General features: G+C 41.9%; 1 protein-coding gene across 1 annotated transcript in view; it reads left to right on the top strand.

Annotated features, from left to right (window-relative positions):
- wdr95 (WD40 repeat domain 95) overlaps window positions 1-24,785 on the top strand; it is a 202,683-nt gene that overhangs the window by 153,949 nt on the left and 23,949 nt on the right. The window contains exons 22-25 of the mRNA XM_041199001.1: window positions 5,303-5,465; window positions 13,295-13,390; window positions 21,021-21,079; window positions 22,893-23,034. Of these exons, the coding sequence (XP_041054935.1) occupies window positions 5,303-5,465; window positions 13,295-13,390; window positions 21,021-21,079; window positions 22,893-23,034 (460 nt within the window). The remainder of the gene's footprint in view (window positions 1-5,302; window positions 5,466-13,294; window positions 13,391-21,020; window positions 21,080-22,892; window positions 23,035-24,785) is intronic.

Raw genomic sequence — 24,785 nt, 5'->3', positions numbered from 1 at the left:
CTTATTTTCTCTGTCCCTCTCTTAACTGTCTGAGTGTGAAGGTGATGTTGCAAAACTTCCTTCCTGTGCTGTGAATGTGTGCAAATAAACCAACCCTTTTGAGTTCATCCTATCTTGAGTTTGCTGTGAGGTTATTAATAGAAACTTGGATCAGACAAAAACCGAGGGGTTGGGGAAATACGCCACTGCTTCTAAAGAGGGAAATAAATCAAAACACCCTTTCTGTTTATGGACAGGTGGTAAGAGGAGAAATTAGTGCTGTTTAAATTAACCCCCCTCCTGTCTGTAACATGAATGAGCACTAATGCTGTGAAGGACACATTTCTGCTGTGTTAGGGATGGTTTTCTAGAGCAGTATGTTAAGGAACTGACTGGAGATCTGGCTAGTTTAGATCCAGTATTTTGTAACAAGAAAGGGCAAATTAATAATGTTGTAAAATAACCTTTAAGGATGAGTTACCATAACAGAATAGAATTTTACATTATGTTTGAAAGTGAGGTAGTTCAATCTGAAGCCTGGGTGTTAAATTTGAACAAAGGAAATTATGAAGGTATGAAGGACAAATTTGCTGAGCTGGATTAGGAAAATGCATTAAAAGGTATGACGGGACATAGGCAAGAATTATTAAATAGTTTACAGCAATCATACATTTCCGTCAAGGCACAAAAAAAACCAAAAAGAAAAGTCAGTCAAACGTGGCTACTGAAGGAAGTTAAGGATTGGATAAGAATAAAAAAAATGCCTATAAAGTTGCCAGAAACAGTAGCAAACCTGAGGATTGGGAGCATTTTACAATATAGCAAAGGAGGACAAAGAAACTGGTAAAGGAAGGGAGAAAATAATATGAATGTAAACTAGCAAAAAACAGAAAAACGGACAGTAAAATCTTTTATAATTATGTAAAAAGGAAATGTTTGGCTAAGACAAATGTGGGTCCATTACAGGCAGTCAGGAGAATTTATAATGGAGAATAGAGAAATACCAGAGAAGCTAAATGATTACTTTGTGTCTGTCTTCATTGAGGAAGATACAAGAAATCTCCTAGAATTAGAGGTCCATGGGGCTAGGAAGAATGAGGAATTGAAGGAAATTAGTGTTAGTAAGAAGGATGTATTGAAGAAATTAATGGGACTGAAGGTTGATAAGTCCCTGGGACCAGATAATCGACATCCCAGGATGTTGAAAGAGGTAGCTATAGAGATAGTGGATGCATTGGTGATCATCTTCCAAAATTATATTGATTCAGGAATGGTTCCTGCAGATTGGAAGGTAGCAAATTTTACCCCTCTATTTAATAAGGGAGGTAGAGAGAAAACTGGGAACTACAGACCTGTTTAGCCTATTTAAAAATACTGGAATCTGTTCTAAAGGCCGTGATTTTTTTTTTTATTATTCGTTCATGGGATGTGGGTATCGCTGGCCAGGCCAGCATTTAATACCCAATCCTAGTTGCTCCCTAGTTCAGAGGGCACTTAAGAGTCAAACACATGGCCGCTGGGGAATTTAAATTTGGATCTGGAGTCACGTGTAGGCCACATCAGGTAAGGACAGAAGGATTCCTTAAAGGACATTAGTGAACCAGATGGGTTTATTACAACAATCGACAATGGTTTCATGGTCATCATTAGACTTTTTATTCTAGATTTTTATTGAATGGCCATGGTGGGATGTGATCCTTGGTCTCCAGAGCATTACCCTGGGTCTCTGGATTACTAGTTCAGCAACAATACCACTACACCATCGCCTCCCCTGTAAATGACAGATGAACACTTGGATAATAATGATCTGGGCATTGTCAACATGGATTTGTGAATGGAAAATCATGTTTGACAAACCTGTTGGAGGTTTTTGAGGATGTTAGTAACAAATTTGAAAAGGGGGAATTAGTGGACATAGTGTACTTGGATTTTCAGAAGAATTTCTATAAAGTCCCCCAACAGGAAGTTGGTTAGCAAAATTAAAGCACATGGGATAGGAGGTGATATACAGGCATGGATTAAGGATTGGTTAACAGGCAGAAAACAGAGTAGGAATAAATGGGTCACTCTCATGTTGGCAGGCTGTGACTAGTGGGGTACTGCAAAGATCAGTACTTGGACCCCAGCTGTTCACAATATATATCGATGATTTAGATGTGGGGACTAAATGTAATATTTCCAAGTTCACGGATGACATAAAACTAGGTGGGAGTGTGTGTTGTGAGGAAATGGCAAAATGTCTTCAGAGGGATTTGGATAGACTTAGTGGACAGAATTTTCTGGCCTTGTTGTGGCAGGGACGAGGCCATAAAATGCGGCAACAAAGGTTCACCAGACTTGTTCCCGGGGTGGTGGGACTGTCCTATGAAGAAAGATTGGGGAAACCAGGCCTGTATTCTCTAGAGCTTTGAAGAATGAGAGGTGATCTCATCGAAACCTACAAAATATTTAAAGGGATGGACAGTATACATGCAGGTAAGATGTTTCCCCTGGTTGGGGACACAGTTTCAAGATAAGGGGGACCCCACTTAGGACCGAGATGAGGAGAATTTATTTTTACGCAGAGGGTTGTGAATCTTTGGAATTCTCTGCCCCAGAGGGCTGTGGAAGCTCAGTCATTGAGTATGTGTAAATCAAAGATTGACAGATTTCTAAATACCAATGACATACAGGGATATGGGAATAGTGTGAGAAAAAGGCATTGAAGAGAATGATCAGCCAAGATTGTATTGAATGACGAAGCAGACTCAATGGGCTGAATAGCCTACTCCTCCTATGTTCTTATGTTTCTAGAATGCACAGAACAAGAACAGGACAACTGGTTCATTCAGATGCTGATGCTCCACTCGTACCTCTGCCTATCCCTCTTCATTGAATCCTGTTGCATAACCTTCTATTCCTTCCTCCCTCATGCATTAACCTATCTCTCCTTTAAATCTCTCTTGATATTAAGAAATAATGATGGGGACGGTAGCAAATGGTTATGTTTCTGGACTGGTTATACAGTGGCTGGGCTAATGATCCAGAGACATGAATTAAAATCCCACTTTGACAGCTGGGAATTTAAATTCAGCTAATTAAACAAAGCTGAAATATAAAGCCAGTGTGGTGACATAAAACTATCAGATTGTGGTAAAAATCCAGCAGATTCATTAATGTCATTTTAGGGAAGAAAATTTGCTGTCCTTAGCCAATCTGACCTATATGTGACTCCAGACCCTCAGCGATGTGATTGACGCTTAACTGCCCTCTGAAATGGTCTAGCAAGCCACTCAGTTGTATCATACTGCTTCAACAACTTCTAGGAAGAATAAAACTGGATGGATTGCTGGCATTAACCAAGCCACCAGGTATGACAAAGGCACAAATAACTCTGTCAACCCTGTAAAGTCCTCCTCACTAACACGTGGGGAATTGCACCAAAATTGGGAGAGCTGTCCTATAGGCTAGTTAAACAACAGCTTGACACAGTCATATTCAGTGAATCATACCTTGCTGTCAATGTCCCAAACTCCTCCATCACCTTTCCTGAGTATGCCTTTTCCCACCAGCACGATAGACGAACCAGAGGTGACAGCATCGTGGTATACATTCAGGTGTATACGTGGCCCTGGGAAGCACCAGCATTGACTCCGGACCCCATGAGATTTCATAGCATCATGTCAAACATGGGCAAGGAAACCTGCTGCTGCACCACCCACTGCCCTCCCTCAACTGATACTCCTGTACGTTGATGAACACCACCTTAAAAAACACTGAGGGTAGCAAGGGCACAGAGTGAACTCCAGGAAAGTGGGGAAGGGACTCAATTCATCACCAAGAGGGAATCAGCGGCACCAATACTGAATAAGCTGACCAGGTCTTGAAGGACATATATGCCAGACTGGACTGTGGCAGGTGGTTAGAGAACCAACACAAGGGAGAACCCTACTTGTTCTGTGATTCTGTGAGCTTACCTTTGCCAATCTGCCTAGATTGGTGATGTATCTATCTATGCCAGTCTTGGCAGGAGTGACCATCGCACAGTCCTTGTGGAGACAAAGTGATGTAACAATTACACCAACGACATCAAATGATATTAAATGATTGTGACAAATTAAGATATTTTTTAAAAATTATTCATGGTATGTGGCTGTCACTGGCAAGGCCAGCATTTATTGCCCATCCCTAGTTGCCCTTGAAAAAGTTGAGAAGTCTGTGAAAGTGACATAGGTTAAGTGAGTGGGCAAAGATTTGGCAAATGGAGTATAATGTGGGCAAATGTGAAATTTTTCATTTTGGCAGGAAGAATAAAAGAGATGCATATTATCTAAATGGTGAGGTATTACAGAGCTCTGAGATTCAGAGAGACCTGGGTGCCCTAGTACCACAAAAGATTAATATGCAGGTACAGTAAGTAATTAGGAAAGTTAATAGAATGTTATCATTTATTGTGAGGGGAATTGATTACAAAATTAGGGAGGCTATGCTTCAGTTGTACAGAGCATTGGTGAGACCATTTCTGGAGTATTGTGTACAGTATTGGTCTCCTTCTTTAAGGAAAGATGTAAATGCATTAGAAGCAGTTCAGAGAAGGTTTGCTAGATTAATACCAGGAATGGATGGGTTGTCTTGAGAGGAAAGGCTGGACAGGTCAGGCTTGTATCCACTGGAATTTAGAAGAGTAAGTGGTGACTTAATTGGAACCTTTAAGGTCCTGAGGAATCTTGACATGCAGGATGTGGAGAGGATGTTTCCTCTTGTGAGAGAATCTAGAACTAGGTCACTGTTTAAAAATAAGGGGTCGCTCATTTAAGACAAGGATGAGGAGAATTTTTTTCTCTGAGAGTTGTGAGTCTTTGGAACTGTCTTCCTCAAAAAATGGTAGCAGCAGAGTCTTTGAATATTTTTAAGGCAGAGGTGGATAGATTCTTGATTAACAAGAGGGTGAAAGGTTATTGGGGTAGGCAGGAATGTGGGATTGAGGTTACATTCAGATCAACCATGATCTTATTGAATGGCGGAGCAGGCTCAAGGGGATGAGTGACCTACTCCTGCTAATTCGGTGGTTCGTATGTCCCTAATTCCCCCCTCCTATCTGAATTCAAAATCTACATGCTGTTATTAAATGACCTTTTATAAACAGTGCCACTTCTGAAAACATAATTACTTGATGTTATAACTTGCAAAGCTGGCTACAACTCACTAAGTCCATAGCAATGTTGCCAATATATGTCCTATCCTGTTAAACTAATGAAATGTACTTCTTGAACAGGTATTATGAAAACAAAAGCATAAGAGTTATTTGAATATATACCTTTGATTATTTTATGCCTTTTTTTAGAAACGAGGACACAAGGATGACATTCTATGCATAGCTCAGTGTCCTCCTACTCTTCTTGCCACCTCTAGCTATGATGGAGAAATAATAGTGTGGAACATGATCTCAGGACATATCTATTGCCGTCTACAGAAACCCCCAACTGCAGCATGTGGAGATGGAGAAGGTAAAATACAGTGCTGGCCATGGGGGGTGGGAGGGGTGGGGTCGGGGTGGGGGTGTGTGTGTGATGGTGGGGTGGATTTTGTCAACAGCGTACAGTTTCTGACAGTGTAACTGGAAGTGTGTGCCACTTACGTTCTCTTGCTTTTTCCTGTTTCCCACACAATTACAATTAAAATTTAAAGTGCTAGCAGCATGCATGGAAATCACATGCAGTTCCACAGTGGAGGCAACTTTTCAGTGGTGAAACTCACCATCAGCTGACAATGCTGCAGTCATGTGTGGGCTGTTTTTTTTAAAAAAAGCTTCCTAGTCAAATAAGGATACTCTGCATCACGGCCAAAACTTTCCTGTCCAACTACATTGCCATTAATGCAAGATTTGAGAGCACAATGGTGGCACAGGTGTTTTCCAAAATTAAATTTCACTTGTAAATATTTCACATTACATTGGTTTCACTTTATTCATGTGTATCGGTATGACTGTCATTTGTTGGGACTAGCTTATTCAGAGAGCTAAACGTACTGGCACACCTGATATTTGGCACACATTAATGGTTATAGAGAATTAGAGACATATGCTTCAGTGTGGAAGAACGAATGATCTATAACTTCTGATCTCAAGGTGCTCTTGTACGCAATATCCCTATTTATGAAGCCTAGGTTACGGTATGTTTTAGTAACTGCTCTCTCAACCTGTCCTGCCATCTTCAATGACTTGTGCACATATTCACCTAAGACCCTCTGCTCCTGCACCCACTTTAGAGTTTGCCCTTTATTTTACATTGTCTCTCTATGTTCTTTGTACCAAAATGAATCACTTTACGTTTCTCCACATTGAACTGTTTTATGTTAATGAGTATTCATGGCATGCAAACGTGTTACAAGTACAAATCTCTGCATCTTAATCCGACATCAGAAAATCGAGATTTCGCTTAATTAAGTATGGCATGTTTCCCACTCTTGCAGGGCTCCACAAAATTCACCCCAGCAACCCCACCAACTCCCACCTGGGAGTGTATCTGAGAAGTTGCAGGCCTATTTTAATGAAGACGACACAATGAATATTTTTGTTTAAATCCGTGAAAAAAATTGAATAGTATTAATTAATCATAAGGTTTTTTTTTTTGCTTTCTTTGTTTCTTTCTGAGAGCTTGAATGAAAATGTTCAAGATGACCTTGTGGGCAACTGCCACCTGGGGAGATACGATTTGGTGAGAGAGGGGAACTATACACAGCTGAAGTGAGAATGTTGCTGAAGGGCTGTAGTTAATGATTATCCACTAATGGCAATTCAGTTCTCTGTCAGCCAAAGAAGTAGTAGTTTCAACTAGTGTTCCTTTCGTTATTAGTTGGCAGAGAGACGTGACCATCAGCAGTGGATTTTGGAAGTTTGTGCATGAGCTGTCAATGATTGTACAGCAATTAGTCAAAAAGTCGTGGGGAACTTGGAGCCAAATTCTTCCATGTACTGCTAGCAGGCAAGTCTTCCATCAGCATCAGCAGTCCCTATTAAGCGTATATTGTTAAAAGCAATTAATTGCATTAAACTGTTGAAAGGAATATTTTTGGTGACACTGTCAAATTGATGTGGATTTTTCTTTTGCCGCCACTGTAATTTGCATTTATATGGTGCAGATAATGTAATAAAATATCCCAAAGTAGTTCCTAGAAGCATAATAAAAAAGAAAGGGCAACCAACCAAAGATCGTGATATTAGAAAGGGTGTCTGGGAGTTTGAGTCAAAGAAGTGGGTTTTAAGGAAGATTTTAAAAGAAGAGAGATTGAAGACTTTGGATTGGATGGGGGAAGAATCTCAGAACCTGGGGCTGAGACAGCTGAAGGCATAGCCAGCAAAGGTAGTGGAGCAAAGGGAGGGTGTATGCACAAGGCCAGAGTCAGAGGGAAAACAGACAAGAATGGAAAATTTAGTGGCAAGGGGTTGTAGAGGTAAGGAGTAACCAAGCCATGCAGGGATTTGATTGGGGAGATTCAAGCAAGGGGCTATGGAGACAATTTGAGAGAAGATGACATGTTCAAGGACTTTGAAGAGGAAAGGGAGACTGGAGAAGGGGCAGTAGTTTGCAAGGACAGATGTTGAGGGTGTGCGGTTTGAAGAAAGGATAACTGGTGTTTGGTAAAAGGAGGGGATAGTACCTGAGAAGGAAGAACTATTTACCTGAGAAGAAGGAATGAGCATGAAGTCAAGAAGAGATGTTGGGTGGTCGTATTTTAATGGGAACGAGGTCATGAAAGCAACAGGTGGGTCTCATTGTCAGAATGAACTTGGGAAGGGCATGAGGAGAGATGGGATAGAAACTAAACAGAGAGCTGGGTTCAGGACTTGGGGAATTCAAAAGGAGATTTGACTTGATTTGCAACCGGAAGGCGAAGGAAGCGGAGATAACTGAGCATATTGGCTTTATGCATGAATTTCTCACACCTTTTTGAAGGTGAGTGTGGCGTGGTAGGTGAGAGGTTCAGGGACATCATTGGGACTCAAGAAAAGAAACCAAGTTTGCTGTTCTAGAAAATTCTGGAATAGTGGGTGATTTTGTCAGAGGAGAGTGAGGCCCAATATTGCTGGATATTGTATTCCACTCTGGAGATTTGAGCACAATATCTAGGCTGATTCTTCAGTGGAGTACAAAGGGAATGCTGCAGTGTTGGAGGTGCTTCTTTCAGGTGAGATACTAGACTGAAGTCGCATCTGCCCTTTTAGTTGAATGAAAAAGATGACGAGGACTATTTCAGTACATGCGAATTCTCTCCTGTTTTCCGGCCAGTATTTATCCCTCAGTAACTTCACTAAATATGAGCTATGGTCATTATAAAAACATAAGAGATGGCAGCAGGAGTAGAGCATACTGCCTGCTGAACCTCTTCCGCCATTCAATTGGACCATGGCTGATCTTTGGTTTCAACTCCACTTACCCACCCACTCCTCATATCTCTTGATTTCCTGGGATCTAAAAGTCTATCTTAGGCTTAAATATATTCAATGATGGCACATCAATAACCTTCTGGAATAGAGAATTCCAAGGACCCACAAGCCTGAGGGAAGAAATTTCTCCTCACCTCAGGTCTAAATGACCTGTGCTTTATTTGGAAATTGTGCCCACTTGTTGTAGATTCCCTGACCAGTGAAACAATCCCTCAGCGTCAACCCTATCAAGCCTCTTCAGAATTTTACAGTTTTCAATGAGATCACACCTCATTCTTCTAAGCTCCAGAGAATGTAAGTCCAATTTACTCAAACTCTCATTTTGGTACAAGCCCCTTATCCCATGGCCCAATTTAGTGAACCTTCGCAGTACCATCTCCATTGCAAGTATATCCTTTCTTAAATGTTGAGACCAAAACTGCACACAGTACTCCAGGTGCAGTCTCCTCAAAAACCCATGCAATTGTAGCAAGACTTCTTTATTCATGTGCTCCAATCCTCTTACAATAAAGGCCAACATGCCATTTGCCTTCCTAATTACTTGCTGCACCTTCATGCTAACTTTGTGTTCCATGTACCAGCACACCCAAGCCTCTTTGAACATCAGCACTTATAGGTTTCTCACTGTTTTTTCATTCTTATGACCAAAGTGAATAATTTGACTTTTCCCTATATTATACTCCATCTTCCATATTGTTGACCACTCACCTAACCTGTCTACTTCCCTGTACAGCCTCTGTGTCCTCCCCATAGCTTACCTTTCGATCTAGCTTGGTATCATCAGCAAGCTCTCTGTCTCTTCATCTAAGGTATTAATATAGATTAGAAATAGCTCAGGCCCCAGCACTGATTGTTACAGCACTCCACTATTCTCTGCAAGCCAACTTAGAAAAAGCCCTGTTTATGCCCACTCCCTGTTTTCTATCCATTACCCAATCCTCTATCCATGCTAGTATTTTACCTCCAACTCAATTTTCCCTTATTTTGCCTGTTAAACTTTTGTGTGGCACCTTATTGAATGCCTTTTGGAAATCCAAGTACACTACATCTGTTGGTTCCCTTTATTTACCCTATTAGTTACATCCTCAAGAAGCTCTAATAAATTTGTCAAACAGGTATTCCCTTTAGTAAAACCATGTTGACTTGTTCTAAACATACTATACTTCTCTAAGTACATTGTTAAGTAATAGAATAGATTCCAGCATTTTCCCAACAACAGATGTTTGTTCAACAGACCTGTAGTTCAATGTTTTTCCTTTCCCTCCTTTCTTGAAAAGTGATATAACATTTGCCAACTTCCAATCAAGTGGGACTGTTCCCGAATCAAAGGAATTTTAGAAAATCATAATCAGTACATCCACTATCTCTGCAGCTATCTCTTCTAGAACCCTAGGGTGCAGGCCATCAGGTCCCAGGGATTTATTGGATTTTAGTCCCTTAAGTTTCTCTAATACTTTATTTCTGCTGATATTAATTTCCCTAATTTCCTCACTTTTTTTAGCCCCTAAGTTATCGTCTATTTTTGGCATGGAACCTGTGTCTTCTACTGTGAAGACAGGCACAACTAATTTGTTCAATGCCTCTGCCATTTCCTCATCCCCCATGATAATTTCTCCTGTCTCTGCTTCTAAGGGACCAATGTTTACTTCAGTTATTCTGTTCCTTTGTAAGAGCTTTTATAAGTATTTAAAACCTGTTTTTATATTTCTGGCTAGTTAACTCTCATATTCTATATTTTTTCCCTTTTTATTAACATTCTGGTGGCCCTTTGCTGGTTTCTAAAACACTCCCAAACCTCAGCTTTGCTATTGTTTTTTTGCAACATTGTAAGCCTCCTCTTTTAATCTAATATTCCCTTAACTTCCTGAGTAAGCCACAGATGGATCATTTTTGCTGAGTTTTTGTCTTCAGTGGAATGTATTTTGCTGAACGTGGAATAAAATGATATTATGGTCATTATTTCCCAGTGATCTTTTACGATGACATTACTAATTAAGTCCACTTGATTACACAATGCTAGATCTAAGATAACTTTATCTATAGTTGAATCCACTACTTACTTTTCAATCTCCCGCTGCTCTCTCCTCTCACACTGTTTTCAATTTCCCACAGCTCTCTTCTCTCGTGCTCGTCAATCTCTTACTGCTCCTTCCTCTCGTGCTGCTGCTCTCCTGCCCTGTAAAACTGAAGCATCTTTTTATTTTCCATTATTAATTCCCCAGACTCACTCTCTATAGGACCAATGCTCATTTGTGGACTGTTTCTTTTTTAAGTATCTATAGAAACTCTTATTATCTAGCTAGCTTTCTCTCTAATTTTTTCCCTCCTTATCAATCTTTTAGTCATTCTTTGCTGTGTTTTATATTCTGTCCAATCTTTTGACCTGCCACCCATCCTTGCACAACTATATGCTTTTTCTTTAAGTTTGATTTTTTTTTTAACTTTGTTAGTTAACCACGGATGGTGGGTCCTCCCCTTGGAATTTTTTTTCTTGTTGGAATTTATCGATTCTGTGTATTCTGAAATATCCCTTTAAATGTCTGCCACTGCATCTCTATTGACATATTCCTTAAGCTCATTTGCCAGTTCACTTTAGCTAGCTCTGCTTTCATGCCCTCATAATGTCCTTATTTAAGTTTAAAATACTAGTCTTAGAACCACTCCTCTATCAAACAGAATGTCAAAATTCAATCATATTATGATCGTTGCTACCTAGGGATGTCTTCACTATGAGGTCATTAATTAATCCTATCTCATTGCACAATACCAGTTCTAGTACAGCCTGTTCCCTGGTTGGTTCCAGAATGTGCTATTCTAAGAATCTATCCCGAAAACATTCTATGAATTCCGCATCTAGGCTACCTTTGCCCATCATATTTTATGAGTCTATATGTAGATTGAAATCCCCTATGATTATTGCCATACCTTTCTGACAAACTCTCATAATTTCTTCCTTTATACTCCATCCTATCATGTGGTTTCTGTTAGGGGGCCTGTACACTACTCCCAAAAGTGACTTCCTGCCGTTATCATCTCTCATTTCTACCCAAACCACTTCTACATCCTAGTTTCCTGAACTTAGGTTATCCTTCTCTGTTGTATTAATACCATCATTAATTAACAGAGCCAACCCTCCATCTTTTCTCAGCTTCTTATCCTTTTTGCTCTTCCTACTTGGATGGCTTCCTGTACCACAATGCCAGGGTTAATCAGCTCATCTACCCTGCAGGCCCCACTGTCACCCAAACAAGCTGAAATTGGCTCATTCCCACCACCCACCCCTATGGTCCCTCTTAGGCTTCATGCCTATTCAATGCTAACTTATACCCCCACCCTACCCACCTCCCATGTCCCCTCACCCCGTCCATGCAACCTCCAAAACCACCAACCCAGTATCCACCATAGGCAGACCTCAGGAACCACGTGGAGATGAAAAAAGATAAACTTCTAACAATCTAATACATCTCTCACTCCTGCACACTTGATAGTGAAAGAAACCCTTGTTTATAAAATCCATTCAAAGCTTTTAAATCTCCTCAAGTGGTTATTTTCTTTTAAGAGAAATTTTAATTTAATTTAATTTTAAGAGAATTCTGTAGCCACATCAAAACAGCTCATCCTTTAGCCCCTTAAAGGTGTTAATCAAATATTGATCTCAGAACCCCTGCTGAAATAATTGTAAGTTTTGAAACTCAGTTAAGCACTCATCATGACAGCCCTTGGGGAAATGTCAACAAAGAGCACTATTGAAACTGCATGACCAGATGCCATTTTGTTTCCTAACCTACGACTGTCAATCAAAGCAGCTCAGCAGAGCACTATTTTAGCCCTTTCAGTAGTCTGTTCTTTTTGAAAAGTTTAAAGGGTAGGCACTTGAAAATCTTCAGATCATGATATTTACGCAGACCTTATCCGCCTTTCAAAAGCATTTACGTCTACTCCATCAATTCATGACCCCCATACTGCAGGTTAAAGCCCTTGGACCTACTAAAATGGGGTATTTTTGAACTCAGCACTAAGTTCAAACGGACCTGCCAATTTCAGGTTTCCCGTCTGTGTGAATCACACTCCCCTCCCTTTACACTACTGGCAAAAATTGGATCAGTCTGAAATGGGTTTGGGACTTTTCCATTCAGGTCCTGCCCAACATTTTTAATGGTCTGCAGTGTCTTCCTGACTCTGTGGAAAATCTGGCCTTTAGGCTCAGCAAGATTTTGGGAAAGAGAGCTCCAGATTTCCACTTTGCCCTTGTGTGAGAAACGTTACCTGACATCGCCATGAATGTCCTTGCATTATGTTTAAGGTTATTTCCCTACGTTCTGAACTCCCGACTAGAGGAAATAGTTTCTCTCCCTTTCTCTACTCTGTCATCTTTTTTAACCATCTGAAATACCTCAGTTAGATCATCATGGGTGTCAGGTGACTTTCCCCATACCTCCCCACCACCCTGCCACCACCCCTGCCACCTGTCTCCACCCCTCCCCCCCTCCCTCCTGCCCCTCAATCCCGCATCTAACCCAATGCTGTTTTGTGAGAGGGAAAATGCAGTACATGTTGGACAGAATTATTTTTCATTTGAGTATGAATTGAAATGTGTGATTGCTTATAGTTGTGATCCAATTACTCAACTCCAATTTGAAAAAGCCATGGGACTATATTATAAATATACCTTTAAATAACTGTTCAGTAAAGTGTTCAAATCACAAGAGTTATTGATTAACATTGCTAATTTAACAGAAAAGATGAGATCAAAAAGAAGCATGTAAGCATTAACTACTGTGACAATTATTTACTGGTACCAGTACCTTAAATAAATTGATTTTTTGTTAATATCTCAGTTTCCTATGGTATAATGCTTACAGGCTTAATCAATTTTTAATGTTCACACAGCAAAAGTAGATCAGAGTGTAAATAAAGTCATATTCTTGAAGACTCGTGTGCTGAAGGCTGAATTAGGAGCTTCGCTTGTTGCTACTGGACCCCAAGGTAAGCAAGAGATTGATGATAAGCAAAGCAGCAAACTCTGAAAATCTGAAACAATAACAGAAATTGCTGGAAATACGCAGCAGATCTGCAGAGTAAAAAGTAAGTGAAGTACTCAGTTTTTAGACCCTTTGTATCACAGTGACGGTGAAAAGGTTGCCTTGCTTTTTCATTTCCATTCTACTGCTCACAGATTTTTTTTTTGTTAAGAGGCTAAATTTGGAGGGTGCAACATTTTTGGGAGGCCAGAATTTCTGAATTGCAAGCAGACCATTGAAATAAAGGTTTGGATGAGGTTTATGCCAGTTAACAGGCTAAGGCAGGGGCGAAGTTGAGCAGTGGAAAGGGTGGCTGGAAGTAGGAATTCCATTGGCAAGGGTATATATGGTTTTGGAAATTTAGTTTGGGGTCAGAGATCTCCAAGATTGCAAAATGTTTGGCTCAGACAATGGCCAAGGAGAGGGACAAAATTGATGGTGAGGAGACAAAGTTTGTTACAGGGTCAGAGGTGAATGTTTCAGTTGTCCCAATGTTTAGCTGGAGGAAATTGCTTCTCATCCAAGACTGGATATCAGGCAATCAGTCTGACAACACCGGGGTAGTTCGAGAGATGATGGAGCTGGTGGAGAAGTCGAGATAATATCAACAATGTATATATGGAAACTGATCTCAAACCTGCAGATGCTGTTGCTAATTGGCGGCAGGTAATTGAAGAAATGGAGGGATCCAAGAGCAGGTCCTTGGGAAAAAACTTGAGGCAATAGTGCAGCGGCAGAAAGAGAAATCATTGCTGGAAATGCTATAGCCAAATAAGGTGGAACCAGGCAAGAGAATTCTCACTGAAGTGGGCAACTGGATGTTGGAGGAGGATGGTATGCTCAACCCTTATTCAAGGCAACAAAGAGATCTAGGAGGATTAGGAAGGACAATGCTTCCTGGTCACAGTCAAAGAGGATGTTATTTGTGATTTTGCTTATAGGACCATTTCTGTGCAGTAAATCTGATTGGAGAGAATTAAGCATGGAATTGTAGGAAAGATGAAGACTGATTTGGGAGATGAAAACATGTTCAAGAGCTTGAAGAGGAAAGGAAGATTGGAGGTGGGGTAATAGCTTTCAAGGATGAAGGTTCCAAGTTGGGGATTTTTTGAGGAGGTGGTGATGATGGTAGTTTTGAAAGCAACAGATAGTAGATGTGGGTATGGACCCACTTAAAATAGCAGCTAGCCTGGGGGTGTTAGGAAGGAAGGAATGTAGGAATAGGAAAAGGAATAACCCATTTAGCTTCTCGAGCCTGTTCACCATTCAATGAGATCATGGCTGATCTACAGCCTAACTCCATATATCTGCCCTTGCCCTATTTTCCTTAGATTTTTGTTGGCAAAAGGTATTATCAATCTCGGATTTAAAATTAGCAATTGATTTTGTATCAAATGCTGCTTGCAGAACAGAGATCCAAACTTCGATAACACTTCATGTGAGGAAATGTTTCCTAATTTCACTCACGGAAGATATGGCTCAATTTATTTTGACTATTCCCCTAGACCACCAATTAGCGGAAATAGCTTCTCCCTATGCAACAAATCTGTTCCCCTCAGTACAGTATCTGAGAAACTTTTATCAATCATTCCTTAACCTTTTAAATTCTGAGCAATGCAGCTCTAGTTGGGTGGTCAGCCTTTTAGCAAGAATGGGTTAAAAGTAGGACCAGGGAGAGAAATCAAGCCCTGGTGCCCCTCCTGTTTCTGGGCTGAGACACCTGCCTTTATCTTGTGCAGAAAGGTTTCACATCTGAGTGACACAAACACTGCTCATCAGAACAAGGAGCCACAGGCAGGGTGACATTCTTAGGAGTTTATTGACAATAGTGAACAGTACGTACAAGTGATCAACACCTGTGCCCAGGCTGTGCAACTAATTCTCCTTGACTGTCCTAACCTTGCCACCACGTCTTGGTGCTCTCTGGACATCCACAGCGGAGGTGAAGGCGGCATGCTGACTGTGATACCCTGTCTGTGATGACTTTGGCAGGAGTCCTCTGGAGGGCCGAGACTTGGAGGGCCCCGGCCTGCATTCGGGGTCCTGTTGAGTGGCAATGGCACCCTCCTCAGTCTGTGAAGCTGGATCTGCGGGAGGTCACAGGAAAAGGGGAGTCAGGTGGGCTGGTCACTCCCAGAGTCACCTGGGTGGATGACCCCGGAGTGTGCACCTGCTGACCCTCCTCCCTATGGGTGCCTGAGGGCCTGTGGCTTACTTCATGAGCGGAAGGGATAACTGGAATGAGATTGAGCTGCCCAGCATCCCTCTCACGCGCACACTGTTGGAGGCGAACTTTGGCATCAGTGATGGAGTTCAGCCCATGCAGCAGTGCAGGAGTGATGCCCTGGACCAAGGTCTCCATGGCATCCGCCATCCTGCCAGTGTTGACCTCGGTGCGTTGCAATGCCAGCGCTATCACCTCAGCCTGAAAACAAACTGACTCCTCCATCGTGCCTTGCAATCTGAGGAGTGCAACGGCCATCCGTTGGTGGAGGGTGTGGGTGAGCGCTGTGACAGGACTTCAGGGAGGGTGCCTTCAGATTTGTCTTCAGAGGTTTCTTCGGAGCTTGATTGGAGGCCCTGGGTCATGGACTCCATCTGCTGCTTCCCAGATGTAACTGCGGAAGCAAAGGGAGATAATTAGTGCATGGCAGTGGCCTGTGAAAGAGGACACATCACTCACAGATTGTCTGATGGATGTTGCACTGCTGGATCCTCAGTTGGGTAGAGCAGCACCGACCTCACCATCAGCCCAGGACCGGTCCCAGTCATCACCAGCCAGCTGGATGGCTCTGTTTTCAAATTCTGTCAGCATTTTGATTTCCAACATCCCTCCACGTGTCTGCAATGTTTCCCTCCTATGGTGAGCCAGTTTGTCCCACATGGATAGAAATGGCGAATGTGTATCAGGATGCCTGCCGGGCCAGATGATAAGTATGCCTGACCTGTGTGGATGGTGAGTGGTCCCATGGACGGGATGAAGACAATGAAGGTGTATGTGAAAGAGTGAATGGCGATGTTCCTTGCACTGGCAGTGAGTGAGGGATGGATGGATGTGTGCTGGGTTTGTGAGTGTGAAAATTGGAAGCAATGATAAGAGTGGAACGGCGGGGTGCAGTTTTTTTTTCCTTTACTGGCCATGTCTCCAGGGCAGCGGTGGTGAGCTGGTGGCGATGAGCGCTTTGCTGGTGACTGCCTTTTAAAGTTGGTGGCCAGCGTGATGCAACAGGGGGATGATAGAGACCGAGCAAATGAGAGCCCGCCTGTCATGGAAACGGTGTGTTTCACGGGAGTGAATATATAATGAGGCGGGCTCAGGAAGATACGGCGTGAAAACCCACCATTTTCATCAGTGGGTGGGACTCCATTTTACCCGCCCATTACCACTCTTAGTGCAATTCTTGGAAAATTCAGCCCACAGAACCTTAACGGCACAGATGGAGGCCTTTCGGCCCATCATGTCTGCACGGGCTCTCCAAATGAGCATGATGACCTAGTGCCATTGCCCTGCCTTTTCCCTGTACCTTTGCACATTGTTTCTATTCAAATAATCATCTAATGCCCTCTTGAATGGCTCGATTGAAGCTGCCTCCACCACACTTCCAGGCAGTGCATTCTAGACCTGAACCACTCACTGTGTGAAAAAGTTTTTTCTCATGTCACACGTGCTTCTTTTGCAAATCACTTTAAACCTGTGTCCTCTCAATCTTGATCCTTTGATGAGCAGGAACCACTTCTCCCTGACTACTCTGTCCTGCCCCCCAATGATTTTGAACATCTCTATCAAATCTCCTCTCAGTCTTCTCTCCAAGAAGAACAGTCTCAACCTTTCCAATCTATCCTCATAGCTGAAGTTTCTCATCCCTGGAACCATTCTTGTAAACCTCTTCTTCATTCTCTCCAATGTGTTCACATCCTTCCTATAATGTGGCACCCAGAACTGTACACAATGTTCCAGCTGAGGTCTAATGAGGCTCTTGTATAAATTCAGCATAATCTCCTTGTTCTTGTACTCTATGCCCCTATTAATAAAGCCCAGGATACTTTATGCTTTATTAACTGCTCTCTCCACCCCTTCAATGATCAATGCACCTATATGCCCAAGTCTCTCTGCTTCTGCACCCACTTCAAAATTTCACCCCTTATTTTATATTGCCTATCCGTGTTCTTCCTGCCAAAATGCATCACTTCACACTTCTCTTCATTGAACTTCATCTGCCACCTATCTGACCCACTCCACCAACTTGTCTATGTCCTCTTGAAGTTCCACACCGTCCTCCTCACAGTTCACAACACTCCCAAGTTTCGTGTCATCCACAAACTTTGAAACTGTCCGCTGCACACCAAGATCAAGATCATTAATATGTATCAGGAACAGCAGGGGTCCCAATACTGACCCCTGAGGAACTCCACTACAAACCTTCCTCTAGCCCAAAAAATATCCATTGACCATTACTCCCTGCTTCCTATTTCTCGCCTAATTTTTTTATCCACGTTGCTACTGTCACTCTTATTCTCTGAGCAATAACTTTTCTCACAAGTCTGTTATGTGGCACTGTATCAAATGCCTTTTCAAAGTCCATGTATACCACATCAACAGCATTTCCCTCATTGATCTTTTCTATTACCTCTTCAAAAAACTCCAAGTTAGTTAAACACGATTTCCCCTTTACAAATCCATGCTGGCTCTTCCTTATCAGCCCATATTTTTCAATGTGACTACTAATTCTAAACCGAATAATTGTTCCTAGAACCTTGCCCACCACTGAAGTTAAACTGACTGGTCTGTAATTGCTGGGCTTATCCTTACAACCTTTTTTGAACAAGGGTGTAATGTTTGCAATTCTCCAGTCCTCTGGCACCACCCCCGAGTCTAGGGAAGACTAAAAAATTATGGCTAGTGCCCCTGCAATTTCTACTCTCATTTCCTTCAATATCTTTGAATACATCTCATCTGGTCCCAGTGCCCTGTCACCTTTAAGTCCCGACAGTCTATTTCAACACTTCCTCCTTATCAATTTTGAACCCTTCTAGTGACAGAGTTTCCTCGTCTGTCACCATGGCCTGGGTAGCACCTACCTCCTTGGTAAAGACAGATGCAAAGTATTCATTTAATACCTCAGCCATTGTCCCTTCATCCAGGTGTAAATTCCCTTTTAAGTCCCTAATCGGCCCTACTTCTCCTTTTACCACGTTTTTACTATTTATATGTCTATAGAAGACTTTGGAATTTCCCTTTATGTTGGCTGCCTGACTTTTCTCATAATCCCTCTTCGCTTCTCTAATATGCTTTTTCACTTCCCCTCTGAACCTTCTGTATTCCTCTTGGTTCTCAATTGTATTTTCTGCCTGACACCTGTTATAAGTATACTTTTTCTTCTTTATCTTAATTTCAACCTCCTTTTTCATTCAGGGAGCTCTGGATTTGTTTGCCCTACCTTTCTCTTTTGATGGAATATACCTTGACTGTGCCCGAACCAATTCTTTTTTGAAGGTAGCCCATTGTTCAGCTACAGTTCTTCCTGCCAATCTTTCATTCCAGTCTATCTGGCCCAGCTCCGTTCTTACCCCACTGAAGTGGGCTCTTGTCCAGTTAATTATTCTTACTCTGGATTGCCTATCGTCCTTTTCTAACATCATTCCAAACTTACAATACAATGATCACTGTCTCCTAAATGCTCCCCCACTGACACTTGATCTACTTGGCCCACTTCATTTCAAAGAACCAGGTCCAACAGTGCATCTTTTCTAGTTGGATTGGACACATACTGCTATAGAAAATTCTCCTGAACACAGTTTAGGAATTTATGCCCCTCACTGCCCTTTGCACTATCACTGTCCCAGTCTACATTCAGGTAATTAAAATCCCCCAGTATGATGTCTGTGATGTCTGCATCTCTGTGTAATTTCCCTTCAGATTTGTTCTTCTACGTCCTTCTCACTATTTGGCATTCTGTAGACTATACCAAGCAATGTAATTTTTGTTCCTTAGCTCTAGCAAATTGATTCTGTCCTTGAACCCTCTGGGACATCCTCTTTCTCCAGCACTGCAATGCTCTCCTTAACCAATACTGCCACCCCTCCCCTTTCCTATCTCTTCTGAACACCTTGTACCCAGGAATATTTAACACCCAGTTCTGCCCTTCATTGAGCCAGGTCTCTTATCGCCACAACATCATATTTCCACATGGCAATCTGCACCTGTAACTCCCCAATCTTATTTGCTATATTCCGTGCATTCACATGCGTGCATAGTAACACTGATTTAGATTTTGTTACTTTCTCCCTTACTCAGACTTTACCTATTAACCTACTGTGCTCTATACTAGTGCTAACTATCCTCTATATTAGTGCTATCTGTCTCCCAGTATTTTGTGGACCCTGGTATTCCTCTCTAATATTTTCTCTTGGTTCCCACACGCCTGCTGAGTTAGTCTGAAGCCCTCCCAACAGCACTAGCAAAAAGTCCCACAATGTACTCCGTCCCAGCTCTGTTCAGGTGCAACCCGTCTGGCTTGTACAGGTGCCATGTCCCCCAGAGCTAGTCCCAGTGTCCCAGGAATCTAAAGCCCCCCTCCTGCACCATCTTTCCATCCACGCATTCATCTGCCTTATCCTCCTGTTTCTGTACTCACTGGCACATGGCACTGGGAGTAATCCGGAGATTACTCCATTAGAGGTCCTGCTTGCTAATTTTCTACCTAGCTCCCTAAATTCTGATTGCAGGACTACACCCACCTTCCTACCTAGGTCATTGGTACCAATGTGGATCACCCTCCCCCAAAAGAATGTCCTGCAGCTGCTTTGTGACATCCTTGACCCTGGGACCAGGGAGGCAACTTACCATCCTGGAGCTGCGTCTAGAATTAGAGATTACGTGTGCAGAATTAGTGATAAAGAAGTTGTTGAGCTCCTTGCACTTTTGTTACAGGGTAATTTAAACCTCACCAATACTCATCAGAAAGTGTCAAGATGAAAATACTATTCCCATATACTCAAAATGTCAGAGTCCTTCTGGTTCTTTCATGGGACCATCATTGCTCTTCTCTCTTTAAGGTTGCTGCTCCACTTAAATCCGTTCTTTGCCTTCCTGCGCCAAGTGGGGCATTTCATATGCACCCTGGAATCTTCGACGAAACCTGACAGGAAACGTAGCCAATGAGGTGATGATAATAATGAAGTGAACTTCTGAAATGCCCAACCAAAATTGTAGGGTGCCAGCCTAGTAAAATCCACCCTTTTCACTTTATCCGCTGGATATTCCTGACTGTGGAGTTCACTTTTTTATATTATTTTTGTTCATAGCTAAGCCTGTAATAACCACTCTAGTGGGACTTGTCCTTCAACTGCCAATAATATACTGCAATGTACATTGTATATTGAGCTTTAAAGATTTTTGGCAGACAAGGGGGTTGAGGGTTATGGGGGGCGGACAGGAAACTGGAGTTAAGGCCACATCAGATCAGCCATGATCTTATAGAATGGCAGTGCAGGCTCAAAGGTCCAAATGGCTTACTCCTGCTCCTAAATCCAATGTTCCTATCATTCTGACCTTTATCATGTTTTTAATTTGTATTTATTTTGTGCTTATATAGGTTCACTTGCATTCTGGAATCTGTTTCATGGTGGACAGCTCTTTGGTATTTTTACTGCTGTGAGTTACAACACATGATATTTCTGAACCTTCAATCACTCAGTGATTAGCAAACAAATGGTTCATACATCACTCTAAAGTGTTTAAGTATATAATGTTTCTTGTGGAAAATCTCCATAAAGGACAATATTAATCTCAGTGTGAAATCTTGCACTGATAAAGTATTTACTTCCAATCTGTGAAAGGGTTACCACAAGTGCACTTCGAAAAAATCGCCTATAACTGATGCATTGCGGGGGATACAATGAGCTTCCGTGAATTTGTAAACTGTTTTCATCTTTAAAAATTATAATCACTGTTTCTTAAGTTGGTTAGAAATGTGAATTTTTGTTTTCCTTTATAAGGAATATACTGTGACAGAAATGAAGATTTAACTTTATTTATTTAATGCTGTTGCAGTAATTATGTGATTGAAACCAGCTTTGGTCAAATAAATAATTTCCATTTTTAACCTGCTGCAATGGTTTGATGGTTAATTGGTTCTCACTTGGTGGGAGCCAAGCCTTTCATTCAATTGCAGATTTGCTATGTAATATGTACAAATAAATGCTGGCTGGCAGCATTTTGAATTTAAGCTATTTTGATTTTGCTTAGTTCAAATTACAGATCTGGAAGAATTTATTAGACTATCTTTTTTAAATAACAGTTTATTGAGGTTGTCTGTAATCCTCAAAGTTAATCTGTTTGAAACTTCGCAGTTGGGAGAAGATTTTAAAAAAAGAACAAATAAAGAAAAGAGTAATTAAATGTAAAAAACAGTTTGAGATATAAATTGCCAATAATTTGATATATTACTACTACAATTTGCTGTTTCTTTAATGTTTAATAAATTTGATAGCTTAAGCCTAAAAGTGGACAGATTTTAACTCTTCCCACCCAGCGGAAATGGTGGTGGCAGAGAGAGAGAGAGAGAGAGAGAGAGGGAGGGAATTTGCAGGTGGGCTGCACTGCATTCCTGACTCATTCTGTGCAAACCCCCACTACATCCTTAACTGATCTCAGATCAGATACAGGAGGATCACTTACCCTGGCAGGTGGGTGGGGGGGGCGGATACTCTACAAGGAAAAATCACAGCCTCATAATGTCACTGGAACTGTGACCCTGTTTTAATGAGAAATCTCAGGACCCTTGCATAGCCCCAAACTCAGCAATGAAACCCTGTGGGAGACAGTGGAGTGACCAGGAGAGACAAATGTAAGTTTAATTATAAAATAATTTGTCAGCATTCCTTGTGGGCCAGGAGGAATAAGAGAGCCTTACCCAGGCCCAGCCTTCTCCATCCCACTACTGGTAGTTCTTTTAAGACACCCTCCCAGCACTTATGCCAGTGACCATTCTCTTTGGACCTAAGCGATGCCAGCCTCCTACTTAGTCATAAAACAAAAACAAAAATACCTGGAAAAACTCAGCAGGTCTGGCAGCATTTGTGGAGAGGAGCACAGTTAATGGTTCGAGTCCGAATGACACTTCAACAGAACATGCTTCCTGCCTGTCGTTCTTACCTCTTTTTCACTAGCTTTGTGCTGCAGACTATTCTGGTAAATTTATATAAGGCCTGGGAGTTAAAATTGCTCTGGCTTCATGCCAAGGAGTACATGAGGAATTTCCACCCACCATATACCCTACTTCCATCATCAGGAGAAAAACGATTGAAAGGCAATGTGTGATTGTCCTTTACACTTTAGTTACCGTGTAACACGGATTGAAAAAAACTGAAACAAAGTAAAGGTGAGATTTCTCCACCCATACTCTATCCCTTGATATTTTCATTTTTAATTCTGAAATTAATAATACGTGTTTCTATCTCTTTAGTCCAAAGTGAAATCTCAGTTAAGCAGCCTGGCTGTGTCGATTGACGACTCGTTGCTTTATGTGGCGGATTATGTTGGATACATTTATGTTTATGGTATAAAAGACTTCGCTGTTCATGGACCAGAAGTAAATCCACCAAGAAGTAAGAAATGTAAACATTATTTCATTCCAGCATTTTAACAATTGAATCATACCTGTTCTAATAGAAATACCACATTATAAATCAATTTACTGAATCATGCATGAACATAGTAATTAATGTTAGATCCATGTCATAAAAATGTACTGAAGTATTGATGTTGTTTAGAAATATAGTCAGAAATTTCCTTTTTGAGGTCGTAAAATTGTAATTTTTGTTCTGTGATTAGAGAGTACAGGACTATGTCAGAGCTGGGCAGAGGGGCAAGATTGCTGATAGATGTTGCTGTTATGGTGCATGTTATATCTCTGCTGTTGATGAGAGGCGAGGCTGGTAATCATTTTGTTCTAATCAGATTGATAAGAATGCAAGGGTGCCTTAAGATGGATGTGCCCTTGGAGATGTGTGAAATTTTTAAATTGTTTGCGGCCACCACTGCCAGGCTATCATCCACAGGATGGCATGTGCTGCAAGCTGTGGGCCTGTGGCAGGAACAGCTCCAGCGCTGGGGGTGGTGGGGGGGTGGGGGGGAGCGGTGAGACGGGGGAGCGGTGGGAATGCTGTGGTGGGCGGGGTGCGGGGAGAGTGATGAGGCTGAGGTGTGTGGGGTTAAATGAAGGAGGCCTCGTTGGCCCACTGACCTGCTGCCCTGAACTCCAGAGACCAATCAGGTGGAGGGTAGGACCTGTCCGCTGCTGGTAAGATCTCACATTCAAAATCTATCCCCAAATGACCAGTTAATTGCCATTAATTGGCTACCTGCCACTGCCAGGCGGGTAGCCACTTCCATCCCTCACCTGTCTACAGCAAGATCGGTGAAAGTGAGTATGTGTCAGGTAGCTGATTTCTCTCCTGATCCCACCTCCAGACCTGCCCCTGTGAGCCTCATAAGATTCCAGCCAATGTCTACTGTTTACAGAAGGGTGTGATAAAGAACTGAGACACCTTGTGAGTTACAATCTTTTTTTTTTGTGGGGACAGTTACTACACTTTGTTGATAGCGTTTTTGATAACCTTATGCTCTTAACTCGGGATTTACTCTGGTCCTCTTCCTGCCTTATGGTCCATTCACATTACAACTGTAGTGTTGGTGTGGAGTAGCTGAGCATGGCACTGCGATTAGAAGAAAGAATTTGTAGTTCGAAAGATCAGAAGAAATAACAGCAAAAGTAGGCCATTCAGCCCCTTGAGCCTGCTCTGCTGTGCAATAAGATCATGGCTGATCTGATTGCGGCCTTAACTCCACTTTCCTGACTATCCCTTGTAACCCTTAATTCCCTCATGGAACAAAAATCTGACTAACTCAATCTTGGATATGTTCAAAGACCCAGCCTCCACTGCTCTCTCTCAAAGAGAATTCCAAAGGCTAACAACTCTCTGAGAAAAGAAATTCCTTCTCATCTCTGTCTTAAATGGGAGACCCTTATTTTTAAACTGTCGCCCCCCCCGCCCCCAGTTCTAGATTCCTACATGAGTGGAAACATCCCCCCAACATCAAGCCCCCTCAGAACTGTGTATGTTTCAGTAAGGTCACCTTTCATTTTTCTAAACTCCAACGAGTATAGGCCCAACCTGCTCAGCCTTTCCTCATAAAACAAACCTTCCATCCTAGGAATTAGTCCAGTGAACCTTCTCTGAACTGCTTATAATGCAAATGTATCCCTCCATAAGTCAGAATGCCAAAACATTGCTCCAGGTGTGGTCTCGCCAATTCCCTGTACAGATGTAGCAAGACTTCTCTACTCTTATGTTCC

This window comes from Carcharodon carcharias, chromosome 11, assembly GCF_017639515.1.
Source record: "Carcharodon carcharias isolate sCarCar2 chromosome 11, sCarCar2.pri, whole genome shotgun sequence".
Lineage (NCBI taxonomy): Eukaryota > Metazoa > Chordata > Chondrichthyes > Lamniformes > Lamnidae > Carcharodon > Carcharodon carcharias.
This window is presented reverse-complemented; position numbering and strand designations above follow the sequence as displayed.